The 27,291-nt window shown below is 35.6% G+C and overlaps 1 protein-coding gene across 3 annotated transcripts in view; it reads left to right on the top strand.

Moving 5' to 3' along the window:
* LOC148944648 (sushi, von Willebrand factor type A, EGF and pentraxin domain-containing protein 1-like) overlaps positions 1-27,291 on the top strand; it is a 190,846-nt gene that overhangs the window by 118,745 nt on the left and 44,810 nt on the right. For all 3 annotated transcript variants that reach the window (XM_089099709.1, XM_089099710.1, XM_089099711.1), the window contains exons 14-16: positions 953-1,044; positions 11,750-11,996; positions 17,698-17,895. In XM_089099709.1, the coding sequence (XP_088955835.1) occupies positions 953-1,044; positions 11,750-11,996; positions 17,698-17,895 (537 nt within the window). The remainder of the gene's footprint in view (positions 1-952; positions 1,045-11,749; positions 11,997-17,697; positions 17,896-27,291) is intronic.

Here is a 27,291-nt window from a genome sequence, read left to right as displayed (position 1 = left end):
TAACCGTTAGGGATTATTACATATTTGTGTGACAGCTCTCGGGGAGGAGAAAAGGGATATTTTTTTCTGAAAGGAGAGGGGTGTTTAAAGCGTCAAAAAATGCTCAGTAAAAACTTACCTTTTTAAATGATTTTAAAGAGTACTGTTTCAACCTCAAGCGAGGAAAAAGAATCCTTTTAAGAGGGGTACTACCGTTCCCCCTACCCCAGGATTGGGGGGAGGATCAGGGCGCATGACATATTTTTTCCAAAATCTTAAATTTTAGCTATGAAAATAATTTTTTTGGCATTTCAGACTCCTCCTCCTGGCAATAATTTTTTTTTCCGGGAGTGCACATTTTTCATAAGGGAATGTTATTATTAAAGCATTGTTACACAAAATGTAAAACTTAATATGAAGAGAGACAGAGATGCGGGGATGACAGTCCTCCACACGTTTTGTAGTGACATAAAGTGGTACATTATAACTTAACGCTAACAAAAGTATCCCATGTAAGACCCTCAGTAGAGCACAAGTTTAAACGCACATTTAGCTTAAAGAGTGGATATCTTTGAGGAACGACAGTCTCCCTCATATATAACATCTGTCTTAAGTTTTAACCTTGCTTTTTACTTTCATTTGGACTACTTGCTTTTCATTATTTGATTTTTACAAAGCGCCCTTAATACTGATAATTCTTAGCCATATTTTCCCCTCTTGCTATCTGTCGCCAGGGGCTTTGTTTTGGGGGGAAGGGACAGGGGGAGGGGGCAGTTGTCCCCCCTATAATGCGGGGAAAAAATTTACTATGTATCTCATGCCCCTCCCCCAATACAAATCCTGGAGATTCGCTCCTGTCTGTCGCAGCTTTTTTATAATGGCATTGAAAAATTCAACATTTCATTTCTAATTATAGTGACGTTCAGTTAAACGTTTCTAATTCTAGTATAGATTCAAATATTTCTAATTCTAGTAACTGCGCATTCCAATGCAGTAATTCAAGACGGTACAATGAAAATTGACGCCGAACCAGAATTTTGCAGTAATCCACTTCTCTTAAATCAGGTATTTTGTTTTTACTATTCTTTTCTTAGATTCTTGTAGGGCACAGGGTTGCCATAAGCTGTACATTTGTACTGTTAATAGTACGCTTGCCAAAAAGCTTGGCCACAGGGTTGCCATAAGCTGTACATTTGTACTGTTAATATTACGGTTGCCAAAAAGCTTGGCCACAGGGTTGCCATAAGCTGTACATTTGTACTGTTAATATTACGGTTGCCAAAAAGCTTGGCCACAGGGTTGCCATAAGCTGTACATTTGTACTGTTAATAGTACGCTTGCCAAAAAGCTTTGCCTGCGACAGGCATAAAAAAATAAAAGAAACATCATCGCATATTCTGTTCTGTAATGACTGAAAGCAAAAATAGTCTGCCCCCTTGCCCCAAAAATTTCCTTTCCATTCCCTCACTAAAAATATAAAAGATTTTCCTGAAAGTTCCAACTCGATCTCCAAGCCAAAAGTAACTGTGTTCCACATGAATAATGAAATATAGTCGCTTACCTTTATGAAAAAAAGATAAACTGGATACCGCCTTGTGAGCATCCAAAAACCAGCGGACTTATCTCTTCTATGCTCTCCGGGGAAACTGGTACTACACGCTTTGCAGCATTTATAACATTGTTTTATTTTGTTTTCGGAGTAGCCGTTTACTGGCTAGCCTTTTCCGACACTGCCAATTATACTAATTAAGATTCTTTTTCTAAAATAGGACCTATGAGTAGACTACACCTAAAGAAAATGGCACTATTAGTACACTCTGGTATAGCTAGTAAATTTGAAAAAAGGATAACTCTTACGAAAAATTTTCAATTCTTGACGTTTATCTAATGCTCTTTTGTCAATTTGGCACCAGACTTAGGAAAATTCTTTGAAGATAGTACTATTTTTCATCTTCTTTTTTTTTTTTTTTTTTGCGGATTAAAATTTTTAGATAGTGAAACCTCTTGTATGGCAGTGGTTATTTTTTTTGTTTTTGTTTTTATTTTTTTGTTTTTAAATAAAGCAGTCGCAATTGTTCCTGATAATGCTAAGTTGTATTTTATGTGCTAAATTTATCAATTTATAGTTTTTCTTTGATTGTTTTTGGTGGCATCAATTCACAAAAATGTTGGGGGAGGGGACAAAATGTGTTTTGTTAAATCTTCAGATGACATTCTTTTCAATCTCTAACGAAAATATCCCAAAACAAGGGATTTTCAGTAAAAAAAAAGGTATTTTTCGAAATCCAAGAGCAGGGTGAAAAATCTGGGGGGAGAGGAAATAGCCTTGTCTTTTTAAGACATGTTTAACTTGTCGCGAGTGACAAAATTAAAAAAGATAAGGAAATATCATAGGCAGCGCAATAGCGCTGCCTAAGTAAAGAACTATGTTGACACAATGTATTATTTTTTTTTCTCCATACCTGGGCACTTCGTATCGAAGGAGTTGTCGTAGAAACTTCGAAAAGGGCTCATTCGATTGGAAATTGGAGTGGCTAGTGTCATTTTTAATAGTCGAAAGTGATTGGATGGCAACTAGCCCCCCCCCCCCGCCCATCATTCCCCCAAACTTATCCAATCAAAATTTTGAGATAGCTATTTTGTTCAGTGTAGTTGATTTCCAGATAGAAAATATGTTTTTGAGGAAGACACTCCCCCACAACCCTCGGGGCAAGGATTTTGAGTTATGCCCTGAGGGCATATAAGGACGATGTTGGCACGATGTATTATTATTTTTTTTTCTTTAGAGCAGGGCACTTTGTATCGAAGAAGTTGTCGTAGAAACTTCGTAAAGGGCTCATTCAATTGGAAATTGGAGTGGCTTATGCACTTTTTAATAGTCGAAAATGATTGGAAGGCAACTAACACCAATTCCACGCCCACCATTTCCCGAAACACATCCAATCAAAATTTTAAGATAGCCATTTTGTTCAGCATAGTTGATTTCCAGATAGAAATTATGTTTTTGAGGAGGACACTCCCCCAAAGCCTTCAGAGCAAGGGTTTTGAGTTATGCCCTGGGGGTATATGAGGTTTTTTATAGAAGGCGTTGTCGTAGAAGCTTCAAAAAAGGCTCATTCGATTGGAAATTAAAGGGCTAGTGTCCTTTTTAATAATTGAAAGTGATTGGAGGGCAACTAACCCCCCTTTCACGCCCACATTTTCCCCAAACACATCCAATCAAAATTTTGAGATAGCCATTTTATCAACGTAGTTTTAAAATCTGTAAATTACGTCTTTGAGGATGACAACCCCCTCACAGCCCTCAAGGCAAGGGTTGTAAGTTATGCCCTGGGAGCATATAAGGTTTTTATAGAACGTGTTGTCGTAAAAACTTCAAAAAGGGCTCATTCGATTGGAAATTGAAATGGCTAGTGTTCTTTTTAATAGTTGAAAGTAATTGGAGGGCAACTATCACCCCTCCCACGCCCACCATTTCCCCAAACACATCCAATCAAAATTTTTAGATAGCCATTTTGTTCCAAACAATTTAAAGTTCAGGAAATTATACCTTTAAGCAGGACACTCGCCCACAGTCTTCAGGGCAAGGGTTATAAGTTATGACCTAGGGGCATATAAGGTTTTTATTGAAATCATTGTTGTAGAAACTTAAAAAAGGGCTCATTCGATTGGAACTTAAAAGGGCAAGGGTTATAAGTTATGCCCTGCGGGCATATAAGTTTTGATTGAAATCTTTGCCGTAGAAATTTGAAAAAGGGCTCATTCGATTGGAAATTCAAAGGTCTAGTGCTCTTTTTAATAGTCGAAAGTGATTTGAGGGCAACTAACCTCCCTCTTACACCCACCTTTTCCCCAAACACATCCAATCAAAATTTTTAGATAGCCATTTTGTTCAGCGTTGTTGATTTCCAGATAGAAATTATGTTTTTTAGGTTGGACACTCCCCAACAGCCATCAGGGCAAGGGTTGTAAGTTATGCCCTGGGGGCATGTAAGGTTCTTATAGAAAGCGTTGTCGTAGAAACTTCAAAAAGGGCTCATTCGATTTGAAATTGAAAGGGCTAGTGCCCTTTTTAATAGTCGAAAGTGATTGCAATGCAACTGACACCCCTTCCACGCCCATCATTCCCCAAACATATCCAATCAAAATTTTGAGATATCCATTTTGTTCCACGCAGTTTAAAGTTCAGGAAATTATACCTTTGAGCAGGACACTCCCCCCACAGTCTTCAGGATAAGGGTTATAAGTTATGCCCTGGGGGCATATAAGGTTTTTATTGAAATCTTTGTCGTAGAAATTTGAAAAAAGGCTCCTTTGATTGGGAATTCAAAAGGCTTGTGCCCTTTTTAACATTCGAAAGTGATTCGAGGGCAACTAACCCCTTCTCACGCCCACCTTTTCCCCAAACACATCCAATTTTTAGATAGCCATTTTGTTCAACGTAGTTCAACGTTTTGGAAATTAGGTCTTTAAGGATGACAACTCTCCCCCCCCCCCCCAAAAAAAACCCAGGGCAAGGTCTGTAAGTTATGCCCTGGGAGCATTTAAGGTTTTTATAGAAAGCGATGTTGTAAAAACATCAAAAAGGGCTCATTTAATTGAAAATTGAAAGGGCTAGTGTCCTTTTATTAGTCGAAAGTGATTGAATGGCAACTAGCCCCCCTCTCACGCCCACCATTTCCCCAAAAACATCCAATCAAAATTTTGAGATATCCATTTTGTTCAACGTAGTCGAAAGTTCTGGAAATTAGGTCTTTTAGGATGATAACCCCCTCAGAGCCCTCATTGCAAGGGTTGTAAGTTGTGCCCTGGTGGCATACAAGGTTTATATAGAAAGTTGTTGTAAAAATTTCAAAGAGGGCTCATTTTTTCGAAATTTAAATTGCCCTTTTTAATGATCGAAAGTGATTGGAGAGTAATTGACCCCCCTCTCACGCCCATCTTTCTCCACATCCGATAAAATTTTTACATAGCCATTTTGTTCAACGTATTTGAAAGTTTTGGAAATTAGGTCTTTAAGGATGACAACCCCTCCCCCTCACAGCCCTTAGGGCAAGGGTTGTAAGATATGCCCTTGGGGCATATAAGGTTTTTGTTGAAAGTGTTATCATAGAAACTTCAAAGGGGCGCATTGAATTAGAAATTGAAAGGGCTAGTGCCTTTTTTAATAGTTGAAAGTGATTGGAGAGCGACTAACGCCCCTCTCACGCCCTTCATTTTCTCAAACACATTCTTGTTTGAAAGTTCTTGAAATAATTTCTTTTCGGATGATAACTCCCTCAGATCCCTCAGCGCAAGGGTTGTAAGTGAAGCCCTGGGGGCATATAAAGTTTATATAGAAAGTTGTTGTAGAAATTTCAGGGCTCATTTGATTGGAAATTGAAATTGCCCTTTTTAATAATTAAAAAAAAAGTAATTACCCCCCCCCCTCTCACGCCCACTATTTCCCCAAAAACATTCAATCAAAGTTTAGAGATAGCCATTTTGTTCAGCGTAGTTGAAATTTCTGGAAATTATGTATTTAAGGATGACAAACCCCCCAGAGCCCCAAGGGCAAAGGTTATAAGTTATGCCCTGGAGGCATATAAGGTTCTTAGAGATATAGTTGTCGTAAAACTTCAAAAGGGACTCATTCAATTGGAAATTGTGAGGGCTAGTGCCCTTTTTAATAGTCGAAAGTGATTTGAAGGTAACTACCCCCCTTTCAAGCCCACCATTCCTCCAAACACATCCAATCGAAATTTTCAGATAACCATTTCGTTCAACGTAGTAGGAAGTTCTGGAAATTAGGTCTTTGAGAATGACACCCCCGCAGCCCTCAGTGCAAGGGTTGTAAGTTATGCCCTGGGGGCGTATAAGATTTTTATTGAAAGTGTTGTTCTAGAAACTTCAAAAGGGCTTATTTGATTGGAAATTAAAAGGGCCAGTGCCATTTTTAATAGTTGAAAGTGCATGGATAGCGACTACCGCCCCTCTCATGCCCATCATTTCCCCAAACACATCCAATCAAATTTTGAGATAGCCATTTTGTTTACCATAGTTGAAAGTTCTGGAAATTAAGTCTTAGAAGATGACAACCACCCTAACAGCCCTAAGGGTATGGGTCGTAATTTATGCCCTGAGGGCATATAAGATGTTTAAAGAAAGTGTTTTTGTCTTCAAAAGAGATTATTCGACGGTAAATCACAAGATCTACTGCTCTTCGTAGTTGGTGACCTTGATCGGAAAGTTTGAAATTTTAATAGCAGAGATCGGAATACGTTTTAACTGATATTTTTGTTGTTGTTGTTGTTTTGATCAAGGAATCTCGTATAGAAGAAGTTATCGTGGGGACTTTGAAAAGGGATTGTTCGAATGAAAATAGAAAGGGCTAATGCTCTTTTTAACAGTCGAAAGTGATTGCAGGTCAACTAGTCCCCCTCCCACGCCCATCCTCCCATATGCCCATTATGTTTAAAAACTAAATGTTGCCTTAAGATTAAATCAAAATGCTCTGTATTAATGATAATTCCCAATAAGGCATTTCAGCAGTATCCTAAGAACGACTGAGGGTATTATATTCAAACTTTCGGAGCTTCTTCTGCCCTTAAAATTTAACCAAGTCAAAATAGCGTAAGTGTATCCAAGCTATCAAAGACAGTAAACAGATTTTTTTGCGAATGGCATCAAGTTTTCCATTTCAGGTCAGCTAGAGGAGGTATGAAACTAAATTAAACACTGCTATTTGTGTCCATATTTTTAAAAGGGTGTAAATTATTAAAAATGGCTGAAAATTTTTCTCCATCATACAAATAGCAGGCCAAACTATAAAGTCTTTAAAAAAATAAAAGATTTAAAGCATTATTTTGTTTTTCCCTAAAAGGCTATGTCAGTATAAAACGAACAGAAATTAATTAAAAAAAAAACTTTTTCCACAAAATAAGTTTTTCAAAGAAAAATAAAGAACTACATTAAACAAAAAATGAGCAAATATAAAATAAAATAATCGACCAAGCGTAAAACTACCACAAATCAGCAGCAATAAATAACCCCTATGCCTTCCCAAGGCCAGAACAAAATTTGCACTTTACTAAAAAAAATACAAATGAATGTGCATTGTCAGTTTATATATATATATATATATATATATATATATATATATATATATATATATATATATATATATATATATATATATATATATATATATATATTTGATTGAAATCTTTGCCGTAGAAACTTGAAAAAGGGCTTATTTGATTGTAAATTCAAAGGGCTTGTGCCCTTTTTAATAGTCAAAAGTGATTTAAGCACAACTAGAAGCCCTCTCACGCCCACCATTTCCCCAAACACACCGAAACAACATTTTTAAATCTCCATTTTGTTCAGCGTAGCTGATTTCCAGTTGGAAATTACGTTTTTTAGGTTGGACACTCCCCCACAGCCCTCAGGGCAAGGGTTGTAAGTTATGCCCTGGGGGCATGTAAGGTTTTTATAGAAGCATTGTCGTAGAAACTTCAAAAAGGGCACATTCGATTGGAAATTGAAAGAGCTAGTGCACTTTTTAATAGTAGAAAGTGATTGCAATGCAACTGACACCCCTTCCACGCCCATCATTCCCCTAACATATCCACTCAAAATTTTGAGATATCCATTCTGGTCAATGTAGTTTAAAGTTATAGATATTATAACTTTGAACTGGACACTCCCCCCAGAGTCTTTAGGGCAAGGGTTAAAAATTATGCCCTTGAAGTATGTAAGTTCTTTATTGAAATATTTGTCATAGAAACTTGAAAAAGGGCTCATTTGAATGGAAATTCAAAGGGCTAGTGCCCTTTTTAATAGTCGAAAGTGATTTGAGGGCAACTAACCCCTTTTCACGCCCACCTTTTCCCCAAACACATCCAATTTTTAGATTGCCATTTTGTTCAACGTAGTTCAAAGTTTTGGAAATTTGGTCTTTAAGGATGACAACTCTCCCCCCCCCCCCCAAAAAAAACCCAGGGCAAGGTCTGTAAGTTATGCCCTGGGAGCATTTAAGGTTTTTATAGAAAGCGATGTTGTAAAAACATCAAAAAGGGCTCATTAAATTAAAAATTGAAAGGACTAGTGCCCCTTTAATAGTCGAAAATGATTGAATGGCAACTAACCCCCCCCTCACGCCCACCATTTCCCCAAAAACATCCAATCAAAATTTTGAGATATTCATTTTGTTCAACGTAGTTGAAAGTTCTGGAAATAAGGTCTTTTAGGATGATAACCCCCTCAGAGCCCTCATTGCAAGGGTTGTAAGTTGTGCCCTGGTGGCATACAAGGTTTATATAGAAAGTTGTTGTAAAAATTTCAAAGAGGGCTCATTTTTTCGAAATTTAAATTGCCCTTTTTAATAATCGAAAGTGATTGGAGAGTAATTGACCCCCCTCTCACGCCCACCTTTCTCCACATCCGATAAAAATTTTTACATATCTATTTTGCTCAACGTATTTGAAAGTTTTGGAAATTAGGTCTTTAAGGATGACAACCCCTCCCCCTCACAGCCCTTAGGGCAAGGTTTGTAAGGTATGCCCTGGGGGCATATAAGGTTTTTCTTGAAAGCGTTATCATAGAAACTTCAAAGGGGCGCATTGAATTGGAAATTGAAAGGGCTAGTGCCTTTTTTAATAGTTGAAAGTGATTGGAGAGCGACTAACGCCCCTCTCACGCCCTTCATTTTCTCAAACACATTCTTGTTTGAAAGTTCTTGAAATAATTTCTTTTCGGATGATAACTCCCTCAGATCCCTCAGCGCAAGGGTTGTAAATGAAGCCCTGGGGGCATATAAAGTTTATATAGAAAGTTGTTGTAGAAATTTCAGGGCTCATTTGATTGGAAATTTAAATTGCCCTTTTTAATAATTAAAAAAAAGTAATTAACCCCCCCTCTCACGCCCACCATTTCCTCAAAAACATTCAATCAAAGTTTAGAGATAGCCATTTTGTTCAGCGTAGTTGAAATTTCTGGAAATTATGTATTTAAGGATGACGAACCCCCCAGAGCCCCAAGGGCAAAGGTTATAAGTTATGCCCTGGAGGCATATAAGGTTCTTAGAGATATAGTTGTCGTAAAACTTCAAAAGGGACTCATTCAATTGGAAATTGTGAGGGCTAGTGCCCTTTTTAATAGTCGAAAGTGATTTGAAGGTAACTACCCCCCTCTCACGCCCACCATTTCTCCAAACACACCCAATCGAAATTTTCAGATAGCCATTTCGTTCAACGTAGTAGGAAGTTCTAGAAATTAGGTTTTTGAGAATGAAACCCCCGCAGCCCTGAGGGCAAGGGTTGTAAGTTATGCCCTTGGGGCATATAAGATTTTTATTGAAAGTTTTGTTCTAGAAACTTCAAAAGGGCTTATTTGATTGGAAATTGAAAGAGCTAGTGCCATTTTTAATAGTTGAAAGTGCATGGATAGCGACTACCGCCCCTCTCATGCCCATCATTTCCCCAAACACATCCAATCAAATTTTGAGATAGCCATTTTGTTTACCATAGTTGAAAGTTCTGGAAATTAGGTCTTAGAAGATGACAACCACCCTAACAGCCCTTAGGGTAAGGGTTGTAATTTGTGCCCTTGGGGCATTTAAGGTGTTTATAGAAAGCGTTTTCGTTTCAAAAAGGGCTCATTCGATGGGAAATCGAAAGGCCTAGTGCCCTTTTTAATAGTCGAAAGTGATTGGAAGGCTTGACATTTTCATAGTAAAGATCGAAGTGGGTATAATGTATTATTTTTTTTTTTGTTGTCGTTTAGATCAGGGCACTTCGTATCGAGGGAGTTGTCGTGGGAACTTCGAAAAGAGCTCATTCGATTGAAAATAGAAAAGGCTGATGCTCTTTTTAACAGTCAAAAGTGATTGGAGGGCAACTAATCCCCCTCCCACGCCCACCTTCACATTTGCCCATTATGTTTAAAAACTAAATGTTGCCTTAAGATTAAATCAAAATGCACTGTATTAATGATAATTCCCAATAAGGCATTTCAGCAGTAACCCAAGAACGACTGAGGGTATTATGTTCAGACTTTTGGGGCTACTTCTGCTCTTAAAATTTAACCAAATCAAAATAGCGTAAGTGTATCCAAGCTATCAAAGACAGTAAACAGATTTTTTTTGCGAATGGCATCAAGTTTTCCATTTCAGGTCAGCTAGAGGAGGTATGAAACTAAATTAAACACTGCTATTTGTGTCCATATTTTTAAAAGGGTGTAAATTGTTAAAAATTGCTGAAAATTTTTTCCATCATACAAATAGCAGGCCAAACTATAAATTCTTTAAAAAAATAAAAGATTTAAAGCATTATTTTGTTTTTCCCTAAAAGGCTATGTCAATATAAAACGAACAGAAATTAATTAAAAAAAAACTTTTTCCACAAAATAAGTTTTTAAAAGAAAAATAAAGAACTACATTAAACAAAAAATGAGCAAAAATAATATCAAATAATCGACCAAGCGTAAAACTACCACAAATCAGCAGCAATAAATAACCCCTATGCCTTCCCAAGGCCAGAACCAAATTTGCACTTTACTAAAAAAAATACAAATGAATGTGCATTGTCAGTTTAATATATATATATATATATATATATATATATATATATATATATATATATATATATATATATATATATATATATATATATATATATATATATATATATATATATATATATATATATATATATATATATATATATATATATATATATATATATATAAATATATATATATATAATATATATATATATATATATATATATATATATATATATATATATATATATATATATATATATATATATATATATATATATATATATATATATATATATATATATATATATATATATATATATATATATATATATATATATATATATATATATATATATATATATATATATATATATATATATATATATATATATATATATATATATATATATATATATATATATATATATATATATATATATATATATATATATATATATATATATATATATATATATATATATTAAACTGACAATGCACATTCATTTGTATTTTTTAGTAAAGTGCAAATTTTGTTCTGGCCTTGGGAAGGCATAGGGGTTATTTATTGCTGCTGATTTGTGGTAGTTTTACGCTTGGTCGATTATTTGATTTTATTTTTGCTCATTTTTTGTTTAATGCAGTTTTTTATTTTTCTTTGAAAAACTTATTTTGTGGAAAAAGTTTTTTTAATTAATTAACAGAAAGATAAGGGGAAAAAAGATAATACGAACAAGGTTTTGGGGAAGGGACAGCTCCTTCCTCCTTATATACACAATAATTTCTGTTCGTTTTAAGTTTTAATGTTGCTTCACATTTTCAGTTGAAAAGAACTTTTATTTTTAATTTAATTTCCGACTGTTTTTCAAATCATTCTAGGAAATCCTCCCTCCCCCTTGTAACAATTCTCTCATAAAATTCAGATAGAAACTTTTCTTCCCACTCAAAATTATCTCCGTGGAAAACACTCCCCCTCCCTTCAGAAAATTACCCCAAAAAATGTCCATATATTTCCAAATAACAAATACTATATATGAACAATATGGGCAAATTGCGTAACTTACAGCCCTTTCACCGGAACCCTATAATAACAACATTAATATCAATGACAGTGCTTATATAATAACAATAATATCAAAATAATGAAAATATGTTATCAGTGCTCACCAGAGACATATCACCAAAACTACTTTGATTTTGGTACAAAGATTGATAGGTTTGTTCATAGGTCGAGCACAACATTCGCAACAAGATGATGAGAAAAATGACAGAAATTTGTGGCGACAGCGATATTTGTGAAGTGGAATCCCTACATGCGGCTTGTCTAGAATTATATTCACCCTTTGACGATGAGAATAATTTGGACAACGATATCTTCACGTCTAGAAGAAGACGACGTGATATAGAACAAACGACTTTGCCTGAAACAGCGCCCACTGCAGGCGTGGAAATTCAAATAAACTTTACAGTGAAAAGTAAGGATCATATTGGTTCATTTACGTAGAATGATCAATCTATATATACACCTTTTTCTATACTGTGGAGTAAAAAGTAGAAATTGTCAGTCAAAGCCTAGGTTATTTATCAGTTTTATTTACTATTTTTAGTTTAGCTCTTTACCTCTTTTTACTCCCTTGCCTTTGTAGCATCATCACAAATCAGTTATATAGATTTGGGTAGAATGGCAAAGAGAAGGGTTTGGATAATCCTAAAAAATAAATCTGTGTTTACGGGGCTTGGGTGGTTAGAAGTCTTGCTGCTAACTATGGTAAGCCTTACCTACAAAAGTGCTGCGAGAAATTTATTTTGATTTTGTTTCTATGCCTTCGAGTGAATGATGCTGTTGTCAAACCGTTCGAATTTTACAAATGATCTGCCTCTAGAAGAATTTTTATTAAAAATTTCTGTTATCTCTAAACATGTTTGAGCTAAGACTACGTTACTTTGCCTCAAATATAACACCTAACAATCATTTCATATATGTTTGATATTGAAAAAGATATAATTTTACCTTTATAAGCAATAGATCGTTGGATGAGCACTTTAACAAAAGTTGCCAAACTACGTCACATGTATAATTGTTGTGTAACTACTTGCATACCAAATTTGAGCCACCCTAACCGAGTGGATGGCGTGCTAGAATTGCAATAATTTCTCCGTCAGGGCGGGGTTTCAAGCCCTGGTGTTTCTAATTCTTTGGCCTTGGGTGGGGGCTAGTCATATGCCTCTGCAAGCCCAGCCGAGCTTACAGCTAAGCGAATTCTCATGGAACATGTGAATTCCAGATGAAAGGTGAGGAGGAAAACGCCTAGTCCTGTTGCAAGCTCAAAGTAAGTAAGTCTATGAAAAGCAGTTTACTATCTAAAGACATATTGAAAACATATGAAAAGGCATACCCATTAGCACAAGTATATAACCTCTTGTCCGTGAAAAGGAATAAGTCTTACGACTCTTGCTTACAAGTCACTCTTTGTGATAGAGAAGGAATCTTCGAAAGGTGATGATTGAGAACCTACTAGTGCCAGGGCTGTGAAGTTCAACAGTCTAAAATTCCTTGATTTAAGTCCTCTCGGCTGTTGGTACCATCTTAACAAATTTCATGTGAACATCAACACATAAATACAAAAAGTATTTGGGGCTGAGAAATGGTGGAAGCCTCTGAAAATCTATCTGCTCTGGTCATTTGGTCCGAAATAACCTAACCTGTAAGTTTCAGATGGATTAGAGGTCGAAGAGGGGAAAAGCACCATTGAAGATTATTCGTCTCATTATACATTGGCCTATAGCACTTCCCACATCAATTTGAAGGAAGTCAATGAAAGAAAAAATCCGTCTTTCTTTCCGCTGAAAAGTTCTGCGATGGGAAACGGTATTGCATAGTCCAGCAGCCCACTCTGTGCCCTCGATCATATTCATAATAAATTGTTATGAGAAGAGAATGAGCGTTCAAGGGGCCAGGAAACCATTTTGAGCATAAAATCGTACATATAGAAAATTAATTTACGTTTGCTATTCAAACAAGGTGCAACAGGCCCACCTTTCTACTTACATGATGGAGGTGAAAAGTTAAAGGGTTTTGAAAGGGGAAATGTCCCACTTTGCTTTTGCAATGATATAAACTGTAAAATCTTGCATAATTCTATTTTCAAAGGGGATCATGCCTGTCGTTCTGCTAAAATTCTAGCATTGCAATTATGGATGAGTTTAAGCACCCAGTTTATGGCTCCATCAACGGATTGAAATTGTTTTCGTGAGTCTGGCTCAGAGAGGGGCAGTGTGCCCACCTTCTGCATATTGCCATCTTTTCCCTATAGTTCAATACATTAATGATACCACAATCAGTGACAAGGAAAGTGTTAAAAAAGGGATAAATTTTTACCAAATCATACTATTGACTTACAAATAAGGGGAATATACCACTCGATGCCTTTTATGTGCTCTTTACAAATATAATAATAATTTTGGTCGGAAATTAATTTTACCCCCACCCCTATTTATACCAATTCAGGGTATATATTTGCACATTAGGGGGGTTGGGGGTAAATTTCATTTCTGACGTAAATGAGAAGTAAGATTAAACTCCCCCCCTCCTTAATGTGCACATGTATACCCCGATTTGGTATTTATAGGGGTGGGGGTAAAAGTCATTTCTGACCAAAATGATTATTATATTCGTAAAGAGCATAAAAAAAGGCATCGAATGGTACATTCACTTTATTTGTAAGTCAATAAAATGATTTGGTAAAAATTTACCACAAAGGGATGGGCGGGATATTTAGAGTAAGTTAAACTGTGATAAAGTTGTCAGAAACGATATAGAAAAGAATGAAGTATTTTTGGACAATTCGGAAGGGAATGAAGATTCATTCTGCAGGAAGGAGTCAGAGACAGTACTAAAAGGGTAAAAATAAAAAGGCATCTAGTACTTATAGTGTGGTAAATGAGTTTTTGAAATATGGTGGTTACAAACCTAAGGATTAGTTATTCAAGATTATATGATTTTTTTTTTTGTTCAAAAAGAAGAAGTACCTAGTGATTTCAGAAAACTTTAATTAAATCCCTTTATAATAAAGGTAATAAGAGTGAGTATGGTAATTATAGAGATATTAGCTTGGTTTCTTTCGGCAGCAAATTACTTAGCTTGATGATAATTTTTAGACTAGGAGGTGCTGCAAATAAAGGTTTAAGAGAAGGACAGTGTGGTCTTAGGAAGAGGAGAGGATGTGTTGAGAGATAATTGAGCAGAGGATAATTGAGGAGTGTCTGTGATAATAATTGTGAGATAATTGTGGAGAGGATAATCGAGGAGTGTCTGGCTCTTCCAGATTTTGTAGATCATGAAAAGGTTTTAGATTGAGCCGATAGAAAAGCTTTAAGGAAGGTCCTATCCTTGTATGTTGTATCAAATAAGCACAATGAAGTGATTAGTGCTATGTGCAAGAACGGTGTTGCTGCGGTTGAGGTAGGAAGTGTGCTTTGTAGTTTGTTAGGTTTTGAATCAGGGGCTAAGAAAGGTTTGTGTCCTACCTATTTTCGGATTATTTTGACAGACTTTGTGCTAAAGAAAATGGCAAAAGCTATGGAAGAGCATCGAATCATATGGGAAAGTAAAACTCTCATACACTTAGATTATGCAGATGATCTGAGTGTCCGAAATAACAAATTTAGCAGATGAAACAGTTTTTGAGGTTTTGAAAGTTCAGTGTATAAGAGCATGTTTCTAAGTTAATAATGTTAAGAAGACTAAGTCGCTTAGACTAGTAATAAATTATGGTTCAGAGGTGATGTTGGGTAACGGATAGCCATAAGTCGATTAATTCACTTACCTGAGTAGTATGATTAGGTGTTTTTTTTACTTTGGAAAATAAGAAGATAAGTCCTCTAGCCAAAATAAGAATATTCGAAGCTAAGGTCATTACAGTGGTCAAGTATGGTTCTGAAACGTGGGCACTTCGGAAGGCGGACTTGCTAAATATTTTCAAGCGGCATTGTCTATGGATAGTTTGAAGTGACTTTTTGACTGACTCTTATTACGCATCAAGCTTAGAAAAAAAAATGTTATTCTACCTCATTTCCTACGACTATATTGAAAGAACTGTTGAGATGGCTCGGACACGTTTCACGGATGAAGGATGGTAGATTGCCAAAGATTGTTCTTTTTGGCCATCCATCATGGGCCAAACGAAAATCTGGTCGTCCCCAAATGTGATGGAAAAAGGTCATATAGAAGGAATTAAATGAAATTTAAAAAAAGAAGTTTAAAGGAAGTTGGAACTTTGTGATAGGGATAAAGAGTGAAGCTTTGAATAGATTGGGGTGGAGGAGTAGCGTGCGAAGCTGTGTTGACCTCAAATAATGTGGTGCTTCAACTACATAATAGTAGTAGTATTAATATTAGTATCTTTAACAAGAAATAAGAAATATTGAGAATGTTCAATGAAAATGACTTACATTTGCAGTTATACAATTTTGATTGTAGTTGGTGCCAATATTAAAAAAAAAGTTAAAGTGGAAGAATAATCAAAATTGTTAATTTTATGTTAAAAACATATAGTACACAATGGTAAAAACAATGTTAAAAGCATATAGTACCGAGCAGCTTAATTCATTTTCACGCTTTATCGTGGTAACAAAGGCAAAAATGCGATTCTGCCTTAAAAACTTTATACTTTTGAAAAAAACACAACGGAAATGTTTGAAAATTTCAAGGCCTTATCCAGGGGGGTAGTGGGTCCCCCCCCCCGAAATGGTTGTTCGACTCGTAAAAACGTAACAAATATGGACATAAACAATTTTTGTATGCGTTTTTGAGTTTTTTTTGTGTATCCCCCCCCCATTTTTTTAGTAACCCTCCCCCTCCGAAAAAATCCTGGGTACGGCCTTAGAAAATTGTGATTTACTAGCAGGAATGGACCAACGATGGGTCCACGGGACGATATAATAGCAAATGTGTTGCTATTTTGATAATGATTAACAGTTTTAAGCTCCATAATTAACATATTTTTAATTATAATTAGCAATTCAATTTAACAATCTACTAGTTTTGTTTTCCAGCCAGCTAATCAAATCATTGACATTAATTACTTTTCCCTCGCAGTCATTTTTTGAATCTTGCGATTATCCTCTTTGGAACAAACGTCTGCCAGTATATCTGTTCTTATAAAATCTTTTTTTATTGATATGAAAAATTATTTTGAAAATGTATCAAGGGACACCTTTTTTATAGTGCAGTTAGAAGGTGTATATTGTGGAAGAGACTATTAATGTTTGAAATGTATAAGACGTATAAGATGTTATATTTTAACAGTATAAGATGTTTAAAATGCTTGGGAGACAATATTCCATTATAAAACGTTCAGAACTAAAAAAAAAAATTAGAACTACAAAATTCGTGTAGAAAATTCAACAACTTTTTTTTTCAACAGGTTTTTTTTTTTTTTTAAGGATACTGATCCAAATAAAAAAATCAGGGTTGTTTGTTATCTTGACAAAGTTTAGTTTCAAAATTTATGCAAAATTTGTATGAATTTCTTATGCAAAATTTACATAAATGTTTGCAAAATTTATGCAAATAAACACAAAACAGAAACTGGGAAAACTGTTTTATTTATTGTAATTTATTACAAAATTGATTTGGTTTATGTTGCAATATTGATCCAACAGAATTTGAGCTTCTAGGCCTTATTAGGTGTGCTATGTATTGAAATGATATATAAAACATTACAGAGTTGAAAGTCTAGTAACTTTTTGTTTTGTTCTTTCGCTTTGTTGGTCTTTTGTGTTGATCACCATTCATTTTTTAATTTGTGTCATTGTTCCCATTGTACCATCAACTGTTATAAATTGAGTTAATTCGCTGTGTTTTTCGTTTCTTCGTCGTATTCTATTGTTTTGTTATTTCATTATAAGCGGCTACTAAATGAACATTTTATCATTTCATAGACGTTTTTTAAAGTAAATGAAAAAAAAAAAACATTTATATGTCATTGGTGTGCACAGCTCTGATCCTTAAGTGAGATGGGTTGAAAATTGAAGACGGGTCGAAATTTTTCGTTGGATGTGGTAGTTTGAAAAATCTGTTTTATTCAACTATTGACTCAGTTTTTTTTAAGGTGGGTACTTTACGCTCATGTTAAAGCAGAGGGTTATTCCCGAATGATTATCACATGTTTTTAGGCACTGTGATTGTAAACAACAGTATGCCTCCATCACAAAAGCTGGAAAATCTTGAAGATGGTCTTAAAAGGGCAGCAACAGTTGGTGAATTAGATCTTGAACTTGGTGGCAGGAAATTACCCGTTGAACAACTTGTTTTTGCGGGTGAGCAGAAAATAGTTTGCGAACCCGGGAGCGTTCCTCAAGGAGATGTATGTGGTATGTAACAACTCCGTTCTTAAATATAAATTTTGATGGAATGTCCCCTCTTTTCCTGTCAAAGGATCTTAATGAGCAAAAGTAACATATATTTGTCTAAATGAATGATTCGTGTTCGTGAAAATTCAACAAAACAATTTATAACAACAAAAACTCAACAACAACAATTTTTATTTTGATATAGTTAAATTTAACCTGAACTCTTTATCATATTAAATAAAAAAAACAAGTTTTTTAAACTGAAAGTAAGGAGAGACATTAAAACATAAAACGAACAGAAATTATTCCGTATATGAAAGGGGCTGTCCCCGCCTCAACGCCTCGCTCTTTACGCTAAAGTTTTATATTGTTTTTAAAAATGGAGTTGTGAGAAAGTGTTAAACTTTAGCGTATAGAGTGATGTGTTGAGAAGGGGACAGCCCCTTTCATATACAGAATAATTTCTGTTCGTTTTAAGTTTTAATGTCGCTCCTTATTTTCAGTTGAAAAAACTTGTTTTTTTATTTAATTTCTGATCGTTTTTTAGTTAATGCAGCTTTTATTTGCATAAAAATTTTACTTTTATTTTGCTAAATGGATGTCTTTACAAATTACCTTACGTAACTAACTTCTATATTTTTCTTCTGGCAAAAAATACAAAGTTGCAGATTTTTTGCAGATATGAGCTTGAAACCTATGTAATAGGGTTTTCTGATACGCTGAATCTGACGGTGTGATTTTCATTAAAATTCTTTCACTTGTAGGGGATGTTTCCCCCCTCTTTAAAAAATCGAGTAAATTTTCTCAGGCTCGTAGACTTTGATGAGTAATACTAAACTTAATAAAATTTATATATTTAGAATTAGAATTATAAGCCCATTCTTTTGATACATTTATTGACATCAAAACTCCGTTTTTAAGAGTTTCGATTACTATTGAGCCGTATCGCTTGTTTTTTTTTTTTTTTTTTTATTAAGTATATTTTATTACGTATATAAGGGGGTTCTGCCTTAGTCAATACCACGCTCTTTACGTTAAAAGTTAAAAAAAAATGTTTGATTCACAAACCCCTGAATCACAAATGGCGTTTAATTAGAACAGATAGCTCTTTTAAAAGCACTAAAAAAAACTGTAGCGTAAAGAGTGAGGTATTGACTTGGAGGAGAACCCCCTCACATACGTTATAATTTCTGTTCGTTTTAAGTTCTAATATTCCTTCTTACATTTCAGTTGAAAAAACTTTTCAGTTGAAAATCATTTCAGTTGAAAATCCTTCCTGAAAATGGTTGTATACTTCCCAATAACCAATAAATAATGCTGGCAAGTCCGGCGCCCCCTTCATGGAAATTTCCCTTCCCCCATGAAAACTTCCTTCATTAACAGATCCTCCAAAATAACCACCTACCCCCCCTTACCACACCTTACGAGAAAAAAAAACCACCAGAAAACATCTGTATAATTCCCAAAAACCAATACTATATGTTAAAATTGGGTAAAGTTCATAACTTTTAGCCCTCCCTCTGGGAACTTCGGGGAATTCAGTCATCCTAAAAGACATATTTATTATATTTTTGACCATGCTAAACAAAATGGCTATCTCAAAATTTTGATCGGGTGACTTTGGGAAAAAAATATGCGTAGGAGGGGGCCTTTTTGCCCTCCATTTTTTTGGTAGATCGCACATAGAACAAGAGCGTCTAACATTCACTCGCATGATTCCTCCTACAATATTTAAGAACCGCTTGGTCAGTACAATTCATTCTGGGGAAAAAAAACAAACAAATAACTCAATATCCGTGATCTTTCTTCTGGCAAAAAATGTAACATTCCGCATTTTTGTAGATAAGAGCTCGAAACCTCTCCCGTAGGGGTATCTGATCCGCTGAATACGATGGTTTGATTTCATTAAGGTTCTATTGCTTTTAGGGGGTCTTTCCCCCTTTTTTCGAAAATCGGCCAAATTTTCTCAGGCGCGTAACTTTTGATGGGTAGCACTAAACTTGATGAAAGTTATATATTTGAAATCAGCATTGAAATCTGATTCTTTCGATTTATCTATTGGTATCAAAAACCCGTTTTCTAGAGTTTCGGTTACCATTGAGCCGGGTCGCTCCTTACTTACAGTTCGTTACCACGAACTGTTTGATGAAAATGGTTAATGTTTTTTTTCTACTCGTAATTGCCATTAAAAGTAACATTTTTCTTCTTTTTTTTTTATTCCAATAACTAACGATGCTAGAGTGATGCTTAAGTTATGCTAGAGTGAAACAATGCACGAACGTAGTGTGAAAACACCCATCGTCTCGCACAAACAATGCTACGACCTTGTCCGCGAAACATCCTTATAATCCTGAAGTAGGTGGCACATAGCACTATAATAATAATACAAAGAAATCATAGGCAACGCAATCGCGCTGCCTAAGTAAAGAACGATGTTGGCACAATATATTATTTATTTTTTTGTTTTTTGTTTTTTTCCATACCAGGGCACTTCGTATCGAAGGAGTTGTCGTAGAAACTTCGAAAAGGGCTAATTCGATTGGAAATTGGAGTGGCTTGTGCCCTTTTTAATAGTAGAAAGTGATTGGAGGGCAACTAGCCCCCCCCCCCCCCCCCGCCACGCACAGCATTTCCCAAAACACATCCAATCAAAATTTTGAGATATCCATTTTGTTCAGTGTAGTTGATTTCTAGATAGAAAGTATCTTTTTGATCAGGACACTCTCCCACAACCCTCAGGGCAAGGGTTTTAAGTTTTGCCCGGGGGTTATATAGGAACGATTTTGGCACAATGTATTATTTATTATTTTTTTTCCTTTAGAGCAGGGCACTTCGTATCGAAGAAGATGGCTTGAGCCATAGTCCAAAGTGATTGGAAGGCACCTAACACCCCTTTCACGCCCACCATTTCCCGAAACATGTCCAATCAAAATTTTGAGATAGCCATTTTGTTCAGCGTAGTTGATTTTCAGATAGAAATTATTTTTTTGAGGACACTCCCCCACAGCCCTCAGGGCAAGGGCTGTGAGTTATGCCCTGGGGACATATAAGGTTTTTATAGAAGGCGTTGTCGTAGAAACTTCAAAAATGGCTTATTTGATTGGAAATTCAAAGGGCTAGTGCCCTTTTTAATAGTCGAAAGAGATTGGGGGGCAACTAACCCCCCTCTCACGCCCACGTTTTCCTCAAACACATCCATTGAAAGTTTTGAGATAGCCATTTTATTCAACGTAGTTTTAAGTTCTGGAAATTAGGTCTTTGAGGATGACAACCCCCCAGAGCCCTCAGGGCAAGGGTTGTAAGTTATGCCCTGGGGGCATATAAGGTTTTTATAGAACGCGTTGTCGTAGAAACTTCAAAAAGGGCTCATTTGATTGGAAATTGAAATGACTAACGCCCTTTTTAATAGTCGAAAGTGATTGGAAGGTAACTAACACCCCTTCCACGCCCACCATTTCGCCAAAAACATCCAATTAAAATTTTGAATAGCCATTTTGTTCCACGCAGTTCAACGTTCAGGAAATTATACCTTTGAGCAGGACACTCCCCCAATAGTCTTCAGGGCAAGGGTTATAAGTTATTCCCTGGGGGCATATAAGGTTTTTATTGAAATGGTTGTCGTAGAAACTTCAAAAAGGGCTCATTTGATTAGAAATTGAAATGACTAGTGCCCTTTTTAATAGTCGAAAGTAATTGGAAGGCAACTAACACCCCTTCCACGCCCACTATTTCCTCAAACACATCCAATCAAAATTTTGAGATAGCCATTTTATTCAACGTAGTTGAAAGTTTTGGAAATTAGGTCTTTAAGGATGACAACCCCTCCCCCCCCCCAGCCCTCAGGGCAAGGGTTGTAAGTTATGCCCTGGGGGCATATAAGGTCTTTATTGAAAGGGAGTAGAATAGGTCTTTTGAATTTGCTTGAAGCTATAGCAATTTGAAATATCATATGGAATTTGCGTAGACATATAGCAATTTGAAATATCATATGGAATTTGCTTGAAGCTATAGCAATTTGAAATATCATATGGAATTTGCGTAGACATATAGCAATTTGAAATATCATATGGAATTTGCTTGAAGCTATAGCAATTTGAAATATTCTTTGTCAGTAGATTTACGCAATTTCAAAGTTCAATGTCTTTTTTAGTGATAAACCAAAACCACCAGGTAATTAGGTTAAATCCGTGGTCATTCATCTGTAAGTTGATTAGTAGGTTTTTTGTTCTATTCTATTTTCGCTGATTGGAAAACTTTTTAATGCTTTTACAATCGGAAGTGTTTGATTAACCTTTGCAAAAAAAGGGTAATGGGATTTGCAAATTGGAGGAGATGCCGTAATTATGTACTGTATAATACACAAGTGATGTTTTGGAGCGTATTGTCAATTTAACGAGAAATGACTGAAAAGTGTTTTGAGGGAGATGGAATGAATGTGTATTGTATAATACACAAGTGATGATTTGCACAGTGTTGTCAATTTTAAATAGTTTAGAAATAAAAAATTAACAAGAAATGGCTGAAAAGTGTTTTGAGGGAGTTGAGTTGCACGAGGGTTGACTTGCACGAGGGTTCAGTTACATACGGATTCAGTTACACGGGGATTAGTTAAATGGGATCGAGTAGCACGGAGGTTCAGTTGTACGGGGTTTCGGTTATACACGGGTTCAGTTACATGGGGTCGGTGGTCGTTATAATACACAAGTTCCATTTGAACAGTGTTGTGAGGTCCCCTACCTCACCCTCAAAGGACTCCGATCCCCCCATCCCAACCCATGTATTAGCGAAGTTACTCTGTGGTCGTTATAATACACAAGCTTTAGTTTACGAGATTTGTGAATTTTTTGCGAAAAGATACTTGCGTAAAGATATTTCGATGGTTAAGAATGCCTCACGGATAATTAAAGAATGAGATGCGTGCATCAACAATACAAAGAATAAGCTCAGATACTTAATAGATTTGACGCTTACAATAGACATTGCTAGAAAGTATTCAATACCTTAATTGAAAAGTAACGATATAATGACATTGTGACTTGACCTAGCTTTACCACGCCGATGTGGTCTGTATAATACATAAGTAACGTTTGAAAAATATTGTCAATTTAAAAAGAAATGGCTGAAAAGTGTTTTGAGAGGGATGGGTTGCATGGAGGGGTGAGTTGCACGGGGGTTCAGTTAAAGGGGATACTGTTGCACGGGGGTTTCGGTTACACGGGGGGATTCAGTTACACGGGGATTAGTTAAATGGGATCGAGTAGCACGGAGGTTCAGTTGTACGGGGTTTCGGTTATACAGGGGTTCAGTTACATGGGGTCGGTGCTCGTTATAATACACAAGTTCCATTTGAACAGTTTTGTGAGGTCCCCTACCACACCCCCAAAGGACTCAGATCCCCCCATCCCAACCCATGTATTAGCAAAGTTACTCTGTGGTCGTTATAATACACAAGCTTTAGTTTACGAGATTTGTGAATTTTTTGTGAAAAGATACTTGCGTAAAGATGTTGCGATGGTTAAGAATGCCTCACGGGTAATTAAAGTATGAGATGCTTGCATCAACAATACAAAGAATAAGCTCAGATACTTAATAGATTTGACGCTTACAAGAGACATTGCTAGAAAGTATTCAATAGCTTAATTGAAAAGTAACGATAGAATGACATTGTGACTTGACCTAGCTTTACCTCGCCGATGTGGTCTGTATAATACATAAGTAACGTTTGAAAAATATTGTCAGTTTAAAAAGAAATGGCTGAAAAGTGTTTTGAAAGGGATGGGGTGCAGGGAGGGTTGAGGTGCAAAAGATTTCAGTTTACGGGGGGACAGGTGCCCTGGGGGTTTCGGTTAAACAGGGGTTCAGTTACACGGGGGCGTCAGTGGCACGGGGGGTGAGTTAAATGGGAATTGAGTTCCACGAGAGTAGTGCTTTGTCGTGGTTTAGCCGTGAGGTCCCTTACCACAACCCCAAAGGGCTCCGATGGGCTCCGATCCCCCCACCCCAACCCCGAAGGAACCCCCCGGTCCTCAAAGATTCTCTAGGCCCCCAAAGGGGCCGTGGTTTACCTTGTAACTTTTACATTCTCTTGATTTTCAAAGTTCCGTTTGAAGGACTCTGTTGTTTTACGGGGGTTCAGTTAAAGGGGATACTGTTGCACGGGGGTTTCGGTTACAAGGGGGGATTCAGTTGCACGGGGGTTGAGTTAAATGGGAATTGAGTTCCACGAGAGTAGTGCTTTGTCGTGGTTTAGCCGTGAGGTCCCTTACCACAACCCCAAAGGGCTCCGATCCCCCCCCCCCCCCCCCCAAGGCACCCCACCCCCCAGTCCTCAAAGGTTCTCTAGGCTCCCAAAGGGGCCGCGGTTTACCTTGTAACTTTTACATTCTCTTGATTTTCAAAGTTCCGTTTGAAGGACTCTGTTGTTTTACGGGAGTTCAGTTATAGGGGATACAGTTGCACGGGAGTTTCGGTTATACAGGGGTTCAGTTACAAGGGCGATTCAGTTGCACGAGGGTTGAGTTAAATGGGAATTGAGTTCCACGAGAGTAGTGCTTTGTCGTGGTTTACCCGTGAGGTCCCTTACCACAACCCCATAGGGCTCCGATGCCCCCCCCCCCACCCCGAAGGAACCCCCGGTCCTCAAAGGTTCTCTAGGCTCCCAAAGGGGCCATGGTTTACCTTGTCACAGTTACATTCTCTTGATTTTCAAAGTTCCGTTTGAATTTCTTTCGCTGAAATGCAAGAGTTGGAATATTTCAGTAGTGTTTGGTTGTGGTTTACCTTGTCACAGTTACATTTTCTTGATATTTAAAAGTTAATTTCGAATTTATTTCGTTGAAATGCAAGAGTTGGAATATTTCAGTTGTGTTTGGTTGTGGTTTACCTTGTCACAGTTACATTTTCTTGATTTTTCAAAGTTCATTTCGAATTTCTTTCGCTGAAATGCAAGAGTTGGAATATTTCAGTAGTGTTTGGTTGTGGTTTACCGTGTCACAGTTATATTTTCTCGATTTTTCAAAGTTCATTTTGAATTTCTTTCATTGAAATGCAAGAGTTGGAATATTTCAGTAGTATTTGGTTGTGGTTTACCTTGTCACAGTTACATTTTCTTGATTTTTCAAAGTTCATTTTGAATTTCTTTCGCTGAAATGCAAGAGTTGGAATATTTCAGTAGTGTTTGGTTGTGGTTTACCTTGTCACAGTTACATTTTCTTGATTTTTCAAAGTTCATTTTGAATTTCTTACTTTGAAATTCAATACTTTTTAAAGTAGACTTGTGTATTTTGATGTTTTAAATTGTCTCATATAAATTTTCCTTAGTTTTCAAAGATCATTTTTAATTTAATTAGTTGAAATGCAAGAGTTGGAATATTTAAGTATTGTTTGTTTGTTGTTTACATTTTAAAAGTTACATTTTCTTGATTTTTCAAAGTTCATTTTGAGCTTTACAGAGTTTGAGAGACTCAGTTGCCTAATTCCGTGTGGTTTTCCTTTGCTTGGTGGTCATTAAAAACGAAATTTTTGTGTTAAATCAGTAGTTTTTTGTATCTTTTAAAAGAGCTTTAAGGGGTTTGAGAGACTCAGTTGCCTGATTCCGTGTGGTTTTTCTTTACTTGATGGTCATTTGTTGTATCTTTTAAAAGAGCTTTACAGGGTTTGAGAGACTCAGTTGCCTAATTCCATGTGATTTTTCTTTACTTGATGGTCATTAAAAACGAAATTTGTGTGTTAAATAAGTAGTTTTTCTGTATCTTTTAAAAGAGCTTTAAGGGGTTTGAGAGACTCAGTTGACTGATTCCGTGTGATTTTTATTTACTTGGTGGTCGTTAAAAAAGAAATTTTTGTGTTAAATAAGTAGTTTTTGTATCTATTAAAAGAGCTTTACGGGGATTGAGAGACTCAGTTTTACCTTGTCACAGTTACATTTTCTTGATTTTTCAAAGTTCATTTTGAATTTCTTTCGTTGAAACGCAAGAGTTGTAATATTTCAGTAGTGTTTGGTTGTGGTTTACCTTGTCACAGTTACATTTTCTTGATTTTTCAAAGTTCGTTTTGAATTTCATTCGCTGAAATGCAAGAGTTGGAATATTTCAGTAGTGTTTGGTTGTGGTTTACCTTGTCACAGTTACATTTTCTTGATTTTTAAAATTTCATTTTGAATTTATTTCCCTGAAATTAAATATTTGGAATATTTAATTACTTTTTTGTTGTTGTTTAACTTGTCACAGTTAAATTTTCTTTATTTTTAAAAGTTCATTTTGAATTTCTTTCGTTGAAATGCAAGAGTTGGAATATTTCAGTAGTGTTTGGTTGTGGTTTACCTTGTCACAGTTACATTTTCTTGATTTTTCAAAGTTCTTTTTGAATTTCTTCCGCTGAAATGCAAGAGTTGGATTATTTCAGTGTCACAGTTACATTTTCTTGATTTTTCATTTTCTTGATTTTTCAAAGTTCGTTTTGAATTTCTTTCGTTGAAATGAGAGAATTGGAATATTTCAGTAGTGTTTGGTTTTGGTTTCCCTTGTCAAATTTACATTCTCTTTATTTATAAAAGTTCATTTTTAAATTCTTTAGTTGTAATGAAAGAGTTGTAATATTTCATTATATTTATTTTGATTTTTAAATTGTCAGTTAGAAAGTTTAAATATTTTTAAATTATAATTATTAATTTCTTTAGATGAAATGCACGAGTTGTAATATTTCAGTAGTGTTTGGGTGTGGTGTACCGTGTCACAGTTAAATTTTCTTTATTTTTCAAATTTCATTTGAATTTCTTTCGTTGAAATGCAATAGTTGGAATATTTCAGTAGTGTTTGGTTATGGTTTACCATGTCAAAGTTACATTTTCTTGATTATTAAAAGTTCATATTTATTTTATTTAATTTAAATGAAATAGTTGCAATATTTCAGTAGTGTTTGGTTGTGGTTTACCTTGTCACAGTTACATTTTCTTGATTTTTCAAAGTTCATTTTGAATTTCTTTCGTTGAAATGCAAGAGTTGGAATATTTCAGTAGTGTATGGTTGTGGTTTACCTTGTAACAGATACATTTTCTTGATTTTTAAAAGTTCATTTTTTATTTCTTTCTTTGATATGCTAGTGTTTTTTTTTTTCAGGTTGTAGTTGATGTTGTGGTCCTTGTCTCATTTTCATTTTCTTGATTTTTCAAAGTTCTTTTTGAATTTCTTTCGTTGAGATGCAAGAGTTGGAATATTTCTGTAGTGTTTGGTTGTGGTTTACCTTGTCACACTTACATTCTCTTGATTTTCAAAGTTACGTTTGAATTTCTTTCGCTGAAATGCAAGAGTTGGAATATTTAAGTAGTGTTTGGTTGTGGTTTACCTTGTCACAGTTACATTTTCTTGATTTTTCAAGGTTCATTTTGAATTTCTTTCGTTGAAATGCAAGAGTTGGAAC

Source organism: Artemia sp. Qi Xiang Cuo, chromosome 14 (assembly GCF_049724085.1).
Source record: "Artemia sp. Qi Xiang Cuo chromosome 14, ASM4972408v1, whole genome shotgun sequence".
Classification (NCBI taxonomy): Eukaryota; Metazoa; Arthropoda; class Branchiopoda; order Anostraca; family Artemiidae; genus Artemia; species Artemia sp. Qi Xiang Cuo.
The sequence above is the reverse complement of the archived record's forward strand: the minus strand, read 5'-3'. Positions and strand labels throughout refer to the sequence as shown.